Source organism: Silene latifolia, chromosome Y, assembly GCF_048544455.1.
Source record: "Silene latifolia isolate original U9 population chromosome Y, ASM4854445v1, whole genome shotgun sequence".
In the NCBI taxonomy this organism is placed as follows: domain Eukaryota; kingdom Viridiplantae; phylum Streptophyta; class Magnoliopsida; order Caryophyllales; family Caryophyllaceae; genus Silene; species Silene latifolia.
This window is the reverse complement of record NC_133538.1, coordinates 371,420,368-371,429,736: the sequence shown is the minus strand read 5'-3', so window position 1 is coordinate 371,429,736 and position 9,369 is coordinate 371,420,368. Positions and strand designations below refer to the sequence as shown.

General features: G+C 36.7%; 1 protein-coding gene and 1 long non-coding RNA gene across 3 annotated transcripts; both read right to left on the bottom strand.

Annotated features, from left to right (window-relative positions):
• Positions 1-243: 243 nt before the first annotated feature.
• LOC141631838 (uncharacterized) lies at positions 244-2,723 on the bottom strand. The gene is made up of 2 exons (XM_074444460.1): positions 2,286-2,723; positions 244-1,245 (listed from the first exon to the last, which is right to left on the bottom strand). Exons 1-2 carry the CDS (start codon positions 2,721-2,723, stop codon positions 244-246), a joined length of 1,440 nt encoding a protein of 479 aa, XP_074300561.1.
• A 1,864-nt stretch (positions 2,724-4,587) lies between these two features.
• On the bottom strand, positions 4,588-8,598 carry LOC141627334 (uncharacterized). 2 transcript variants are annotated; one of them, XR_012536900.1, is made up of 4 exons: positions 8,165-8,598; positions 7,851-8,082; positions 7,102-7,206; positions 4,588-5,468 (listed from the first exon to the last, which is right to left on the bottom strand). It is a non-coding gene; the product is annotated as an uncharacterized LOC141627334 (long non-coding RNA). The 2 variants fall into 2 exon arrangements; XR_012536901.1 differs by lacking the exon at positions 7,102-7,206 and having other exon boundaries at positions 8,165-8,596.
• Between the last annotated feature and the right edge of the window lie 771 nt (positions 8,599-9,369).

Sequence of the window (9,369 nt, the reverse complement as noted above, 5' to 3'; positions counted from 1 at the left end):
CGATATCCGGTCGTATGCTTGTCATGGCATACATCAAACACCCAATCACTTGAGAGTACTCAAGTTGTGAAATAGCTTCACCTTTATTAGGCATAAGCTTAACACTAGGATCCCATTGGAGTGTTAACCGGAGAACAATTTCCATGATTAAACTTCTTTAACACTTTCTCAATGTAATGAGATTGTGTCAAAGAAAATCCCTTGTTCTCACGCTTGCTCTTTATACCAAGTATCACATCCGCCTCACCCATGTCTTTCATGACAAAGCTTGATGACAAAAAGGCCTAAGTAAGGTCTACTTGATTTTGGTCGGTACCAAAAAATCAACATGTTATCAACATATAGACAAATAATGACTCCATTACCGTTGTCATCAAATTTGCTATACACACATTTATCCGACTGATTTAGTCTATACCCATTAGATAAAACAACCTCATCAAACTTGTGATGCCATTGTTCAGGGGCTTGTTTAAGTCCATATAATGATTTAATTAATTTACAAACCTTATGCTCATTACCGGGCATAATAAATCGTTCCGGTTGTTTCATATACACCTCATCTTTAAGCTCACCATTCAAGAACGCCATCTTGACATCCATTTGATGGATCACTAGATTATTAATTGCAGCAAGTGCAATCAACAACCTAATAGTAGTAATGCGAGCTACGGGAGCATAGGTATCGAAATAATCAATCCCTTCCTTTTGTCTAAAGCCTTGGATAACCAATCTAGCTTTAAACTTGTCGATAGAACCATCAACTTTCATCTTCTTTTTGAAGATCCACTTGCAACCCAATGGTTTACAACCACGAGGTAAATCCGCAAGCACCCAAGTGTTATTGCCCATTATGGAATCCATCTCATCATTCACCGCCTCTTTCCAAAAGGAAGAGTCATGAGACCTCATCACCTCATCAAATGTCCTAGGGTCCTCATCAATGTGAAAACAATATGGATAATAGTTTTCACATCCATCCCTTGAACCTTCAACCAAATAGGTAAGAAAATCGGGACCAAATGATTTAGCAATCCTTTTTCTCTTACTCCTACGAATTTCAGGTGTTGCTTCTTGAGTTGTGACATTGTCACTTCCCTCAATAGCTCCACTAGAACTAGGTACTAGATCCTTAGGCTTCGGCATTGATGAGAAACGACTCTCATCAAATATCGCATCCCTTGACTCAATTACAGTGTGGACCGAAACAAAATAATTAGGTTCAATTACATAGAACCTATAAACCTTTGAATGCGCAGCATATCCAATGAATATGCAATCAATGCCCTTTCCCCCAAGGTTTTAATCTTGGGATCGGGTAGTCTTACAACAGCCCGATAACCCCAAACTCGAAGATAATTCAAGCTAGGTTTCTTTTTGTACCAAAGTTCATATGGAGTGTCTTTATTCCTTTCGTTAGGAATCCTATTTAATAAATAGCAAGCCGTCAACATGGCTTCACCCCAAAATCCGTCACTCAAACCCGAGTAAGACAACATAGAATTAACCATTTCTTTTAGGACTCTATTTTTCCTTTCTGCTACACCATTTAATTGTGGTGTATATGGAGGAGTTAATTCATGAATGATACCACTTGACTCAAAATACAAAGGATCATAATATTCAGCACCTCTATCGGAACGCAACATTTTAATCAAAACTGATTGTTGCAATTCCACTTCATTTTAAAAGACCTTAAACTTATCAATTGCCTCATCTTTAGAGTGAAGTAAATATATGTAACAAAACCGACTAAAATCATCAATAAAAGTCACTACATATTTTTTACCACCTAAAGACGGATAATTGCGAAAATCACATAAATCACTATGAATAAGCTCAAGCACATGTGAGATCCTAGACACATTACCAAATGATTGCCTTGTGATTTTTGTCAACATACAAGTATTACACTTATTTATGTTCATGTTAAATGATGGAATTAGACCATCTTTAGACATAATTTCCAATCTTTTATAATGTACATGTCCTAATCTCACATGCCAAAGATATGAAGTATCATTCATAGAGGAAGCAATAAATATGGAACTTTCATTTGGAACAACATTCAACATAAACATTCCATTACAATAATAACCAAATCCAATAAATACACCATGTTTAGATAAAACATACTTATTAGATTCATACACTTGTTTATAACCAAGTTTACTTAAAAAACTACCGGATACAAGGTTCTTTCTAATTCTGGGTACATGTAATACATTATTTAATTTTACAATATTTCCGGAACTAAATTCCAACACCACCATGCCACGACCTACAATAGGAGCGGTAGACTCGTTGCCCATATATTGAACGGATCCATCCTTCACTAGTTCATAATACTTGAACCAATGTCGATCCTTGCAAACATGATTGGTTGCACCCGAGTCTATCCACCATGCCACTACATCATCCTGCACATAAAATGCTTCAGAAATTAGCGGTACATAATTCACAACCGAATTAAAACCAATGTCTAAAATCTGACCTTGATTAGTGGGTGGATCTTGGTCATTAGACCCTTTCCCTCCTTGGCTAGTACTTGCAGCCTTTTTCTTTTTGTGCTTTCCAACCTTGCAATTTGCTTTCAAATGCCCGGTCTTTCCACAAATCTGACAAGCACCTTTCGGTGTCTTGTTAGACTCATCATTGGTGTTGTTAAAAGGGCGTTTCTTTCCCTTAAATTTGTTCTTGAAACCCTCTCCCTTTTCCATCATATTTACGGCAGAGGATCCCTGTAGACACCTCAAAATGTCTACCTAGCCTTACGGGTACCCGATGATGAGGCTAAAACTAAATGACTAAATGAATATTGACAATGCTATAATTAAAGGCTCTTTACGCTTATTTACCATAAAATTACTAAAATGGCATAAAACCATCCTTAAGCTTCTATTTCCATTAAGCCCATTTAATAGGCACAAAACCAACAAGTTTCCGAAATTTATCCGTTAAGACTTGATCTAATGCAATTGGGCCAGATAAATAACGTTAAGCAGCATGCAAATTATTAGAGTTGGCCGAGAATCAGCCCAACTTTGTCAAATACATAGGAATGAATGTCAAAGTGATGTTAGGGGAGTAGAATAAGATAAAGATTCTTGTACTTTTCCTATCATAATTAAGAGTTACCAGCTATCAAGATAAGGGTGATAACAAGAAAGCCAAAGAGTTAGAATCATGATGCAAGTGGGATTAGTTTCGTATAAATACCATGCAAACACACGGACAGACGGAGATACAGGCGAATATACGATACACCTACAAATCAAATTAGACCAGATTCTAAATCAATACTCTCGTTCAAATCAACCGTCTCAAATATTCAATCCCACTTTCAAATCAAACCAGTCACATAAATCGTCCCAGTTCCATATAAGCGCATAAGAGCCGTAAATTAACGACAAAGTCGAAATTCATTAATAGTCAACATCCACATAGGCCTGAGGGTACCGACCTCAAATAAGTTTTTCTTTACTCTTTGTTCTTATTTAAATCTTTATTTTACCTTTTATTTATTTTCTCTATTTTATTGTCTTAACTAACATATTAATTTGTCAGTGTAAATAATTGTATAAGGTTTGTTACTAACTTTCTTTTTTCTGTCTTAGTTTCGTCAAATATATAATATTACAAATAAATAGTAGAGGCCGTCAGTTTGACGGGCGATCCGGGTGCCTAACACCTTCCCTTATCGTACCTTTATCCCCGAATCCGCAATCTTTGGTTCAGACCGGAGTGACGGATCAGTCCCCATTCCAGGGATCAAAAGGGGCCTTTTCCGTTAACTTTATTTTTGTATGTTTTTTTATAAAACCTACTGGCGACTCCCTACTATTTACTTATATTTTTTCAAAAAGGAGATTTTTTCAGGGATCTCACAGTGGCGACTCCGCTGGGGACTTATTAAGAGGGTAAGACTTGAAATTTGTTTATAATATTATATATTTTGACAAAAGATTAGTTGATACGCTTAATTTAATTTCACCGCAATTTAATTTGTTGATTAGCGTACAATTGTGAATATAAAAAGCGTGAAACTAACGTGTGTAACAAATTTGTTTGTTAATGGATATGTGTTGGCTCAGTGGCTTTTGCATGCAGAATTGGTAAGGTCAATCACTCCGTATAAAACACGTATGCTAATCTGCCAAATTGTTCATGATAGTGTTTGCTCTACGTATTGCTCATTTGCTCTTTATTGTATACATAATATGGTATCGTTATTTTCGTGCTTTACACTTTATATATTATTTCAGACAAAAAAGACATAGGCTCTCCGTAAGCCAGTATTATGTCATCTTAAGCTACCCTAATTTACCCTCGGTAAAGTATGTTGTATACTTAGAAGGTCCATTCGACTGACTAGGCCTTACACATATTTCCCACCTCATGACGTCGCGTTTTGGCAACTCGTCTGGTCCATATGACTGGGGGAGCACAAAAGCGAGAGATACCCTCGGGTATTTTAATGTTGTGAGTACCCAATTGCCAACCATAAACCTAACCATAGATCCCATAGAACCTTTGTTAGGCTATATTATGTGTCATGTTTGTTAATTTTTGACATAATCTTGCTCATAACAAATTAACCAAAAAAAATTATGATAAATAGAATGTGTTCTACATGTGTTAACTAGGATAAGTAGTATGCATTCACATACGTACTTACAGTAGTATTAGTCCTAGTTGCATTTGCATTGAGTCCTTGCATATAGTATTGCATCCCACATAGCCATATAGCCATAACTGGTTAGAATAAAGTAGATAAATATAATTATACAATGGCTAAAGCTTTCCGCATCCCATTAATCAAGCGTCCTAACATATGCATTTGATCCATTGAGTCTACATTCCAAGGTCACATTAGGATGTCCCTGTTTTCAAATAGCATTTACCTCGCTTGCAATTTTACCTCGCATTTGCATATAGCTTATACTCAGTAGGCTGTCACCATTTGGCTTGTGTCTGGTTGCATTCCGTCTCGTATCATCATGAAGCATCCTAGGACATTACATAGGTTTTGCATTTAGCTAGTTCACAGTTCAGCCCATTTAGTCCGTCAGTGCTTGTGCCCGTCTGTGTTGAGTGTGTCAAAAAAAAAAGTTTAGGATCAGCACTTGCATAAGTCCTATTTCAATGTTAGATAAATAAAACTTGCCGCCTAGGTAGTTCGGCATGCACTCCATGTAGCAATTCCATTCTTAGACAGTGTCTCATATAGAGCATGCATTACTTTACTAATCATATCTAGGCTGTTTTCCTATGAGCATTTGCATATGGTACCATCCTCTGCATAACCCAGTCCAATGCGTCCTCAATAGAACCTCATGGTCAGCATGTCAAAAAAAAAAATTTACTAGATACTTGCATTTAGATTTCACCTAGCATGAGATAAATAAGTTTCTTCATAGGGAGTCCTGCATCTCCTTCGCCATATTACTCCATACTAGTCATGTCTCCTATAAAGAAAAAAAAAATCATTTTCTAAAAGGTAAGTCATGATCTGGGATAGGGAGGAGTAAACGAGACCCTAATTTTAATAGCCACTCTAGCTGGGGAACAAAAGAAGGGTACATGAAGACTAGACAATACCAACTCACATGTAGTTTCCATCAAAATTTGCTTAAATTAGGACCATCCAAGTCCTTTCTCACTTGCATATATATAAGAAAAATTAAGAGTAAGAACAAACATGTCGATAGAACAAGAAAATTCATTCTTATAATCACAAACTCATACGAGTGTTCCTGACATTACCTAAAAAAAAAAAAAAAAAACTACTTTACAAGTATCTAATTAAGAAAGGACCATCCTAGTCCTCTTTGAGTTGCATAAATTAAATAAGTGGAAAAAACGAGCATATGTCATTTTTATTAGTCACTTGTTCTACTTTTTACCCTTAACTAGTAGAATAGACTTGAAATACTTTAGGGCGTATCTTTTTAGTGTAGATCAGTCGACCTCTTAGAGTCAGCCTAAACGAGGGCGTGCACTAGACCATCTTTTCCATCTCTGTGGTGTGATAATTCCTTGATCGCCGTGTCTCTAACTAGGTGACCTATAGGTTTGGAGATTCCATCTTTCTACTTGATTCGTTAATTTCCCATACTTCATGTGACTACTAGTTTAAATGAGCACAACTCTCTGTCTACCACATTCATAACTTCTCATATCTCAAATGACCACTAGATGAGCACAAACTCATATAATCGACCATTTTAGCATATATTATCATTCACTCCCATTGGTGCTAGAAAATTAGCTCAAAAATATTCAAACCAGATTCTCAGTACAACCGTGTCCAAACATACTAAATAAGACACGGGAGCGCGCACCCCGTGCTATTTTATAGGTGACCACTAGTCCCTTAGAATGAACTAAAGATGTGAGTCCAATTACCAATAGAAGCTGAAAAATACTCGCATCAAAAACTCTCATAATAAGTCAACAAAAAATTCCAATCAAAGTTGCACTTCAGTGTCAAAAGACTCAAACAGTCAAATTTGCAATCAAATCCAATGTCAAAAGACTCAAAAGATCACAAGACAAAAAAAAATCCAGCAAAAGATGCAATTTAATCCCGTATCCAAAATCTCAAAAGTTCAAGAAGACAAAAAAAAAGTTCCAAAAAAAAAAGACAAAAAAAAAAAAAGCTCCAGTCCCATTTGCAATCAAATTGCAGAGTAGTCACTTTTTCATCTCTCATACGAGTCAATCCACAGTTACTTTGTCTCCATACCTGTTGGGACGATCCTTTCATTCATTTAGGTGAATGAGAGAGGCACACAGATCTCCAGTGTCTTCTAACACCATAGACCCTTCTACTCCATTCCATTTATCACCCTCGTTTAGCATCTAAGACTTCGGGGGATGTACACTAAGTTTATACGGTCACATAAGTATTTTATTTCTATAGTATTAGTTTTGGGTAATTAGCCGAGCTTCTTACTATAAAGAGGGCAAAACTTATTTTACAATACAAATCTCAAAATCCAAAAAAAAAAAATAATAATAAGAAAACAATTTGGCACAGTCACGACCCACACCAGGTCAAAAAAAAAAAAAAAAAAAAAAAAAGACAGAAGAAAATACCTGAACAGGGGGCTACCACAGAACATAGAGTGAGGAGTTTCAGCTAAGACCAGGGGCATAAGTAAACACTTCGCGCATATGTTTGACTACATTTAGACGACAGCCCTGACCAAAAAAGTTAAGGACTTACAAAGCAATGACAATTCAATAGGCACAACACCTAAGCAGCTAGGACTAGAGTACTCTGTCCCTTTCCCAGATCATGCAGTAGCGCGTTTTTGGTAAAAAAAATTAACAGGACTAGAAATGAGATGTGTAATGTGTCTATGATCTATTTTAGAAAGAATGCATTGTCAATTGGCTAGTGTAGTCTTTGTTGTCGTAAGTAAGTGAGCATCATGCATCAGCGTATATCATTAGCATTGTCAGCATACTATTTATACATCATCAATATCATAAATCGTCTGCATTAATGTCGTAATCGCGCTATCAGTCCAGTTGTATCATCAAGCACACAACTTGATTTAGAGATAAAAATAAAAAATAAAAAAGGAGCATAACTTCAATTCAATCATATTATCAGTCAAGCACACACCTTGATTCACAAGACCAGTAAGGAAATGGTAAACTTGGTTTTAGTATCACAATCGCACTATCAGTTCGGTCTCATTATCAAGCACACTACTTGATTCGCCAGACACCAGTAAAATTATCAGTTCAATCATCAAACATACGACTTGACCAGTGAAAATACGGAACAAAAAAAAAGAAGCATGAATTTGAAGTCAGTCAAGAGACATAATACTTACGATCTGATTTGGAGCTTGAAAGCAAGAATGAAAGTCCGGTAAAAAAAAAATCACAAGACTCGACCGTGCTCCTTAATCAGTCATCCGGTCACCAATCGGGGGCTCAAATTGCGGCACACCTCCGCTTATTTCACTCTATCTCAGGAGCTAGCATAATCGACAATCGCCAGTGCTCCTTCATCAGTCAACTGGTCGTCATTCTATTGCTCAGACGATGGCTACAACAGCACAGCTGCTATCGATCGTGTCCCACATTAGGATAGTACACTGGAATAATATAAATTCAAAATCAACAAAATAAAAGAAGCACTTACTTCGACCGTGCTCCATCATCAGTCACCCAGTCGCCAACCGGGGGCTCAAACGACAGCTATGGCGGCACAAAACCGCTGATCGTATCCCGTATCAGAAACCAAAGGTTCGACGGTGCTCTGATGTCAATCATCTTGTTCTCCATCGATAGCTGGAATGACTGCCAAGGCGGCGCAACCCACGCTGATTTCATCCCATATCAGGAGCCAAAGAATAGGCGGATTAAGAAAAAGAAATCGAATAAATTTGGGAACAAGGGCACGATTTATTGAAGTAGCTCTAATAAACAACAATGGGGTAACTGAAAGTTCAATAAACAAAAAGAGGAAAGAGAAAGTCTGGTCAGCTGATGATTTCTTTATTCTGAGATTTGTGAGATTTGTAAAGATAAGGCTAACTACTCAATTGTTAGGCGCAACATGTTATCAAGTTAATGAGATGGGTCCACTCAAATTAGGGGTTAGCAAAGTTCCACTGGTTAACACTCGTCTCTTCTTTTCAAAATGGAAATTTGCGATTTCTAAATCCAAGTTCGTAAATTAAATTTTACTTTTCTCGCTCATTCCCCAAAATTCATATTTTATAAATAATTCCAGATTATTTTACAAAATTTTATGATTTTTAAATCTGATCATTTTAAAAATAAAATTCTCAAATCCTTCGGTCGGCGGACTTTAACACGCATCCTAGTTTGTAAAATAAAATTTTACATTCCAATCCTTTTTCAAATAAAATTTGAAATTCCTTCAGTCGGCGGGCTCTAACACGCAATCCTTTTTCAAAATAAAATTTTGAAATTCCTCGGTCGGCGGGCTCTAACACGCAATCCTTTTTCAAAATAAAATTTTGAATTCCTTGGTCGGCGGGCTCTAACACGCAATCCTTTTTCAAAATAAAATTTTGAAATTCCTCGGTCGGCGGGCTCTAACACGCAATCCTTTTTCAAAATAAAATTTTGAATTCCTTGGTCGGCGGGCTCTAACACGCAATCCTTTTCAAAATAAAATTTTGAAATTCCTTGGTCGGCGGGCTCTAACACGCAATCCTTTTTCAAAATAAAATTTTGAAATTCCTTGGTCGGCGGGCTCTAACACGCAATCCTTTTTCAAAATAAAATTTTGAAATTCCTTCGGTCGGCGGGCTCTAACACGCAATCTTTTTTCAAAATAAAATTTTGAATTCCTTGGTCGGCGGGCTCTAACACGCA

What these genes read in the sequence shown, in the direction of transcription:
- LOC141631838 (XM_074444460.1), bottom strand. Translation starts at nt 2,723, where the DNA reads ATGATGGAAAAGGGAGAGGGTTTCAAGAACAAATTTAAGGGAAAGAAA. An exon ending in ACGAGTCTACCGCTCCTATT is followed by an intron (nt 1,246 to 2,285) that starts GTAGGTCGTGGC and finishes GCGCATTCAAAG; the next exon opens with GTTTATAGGTTCTATGTAAT.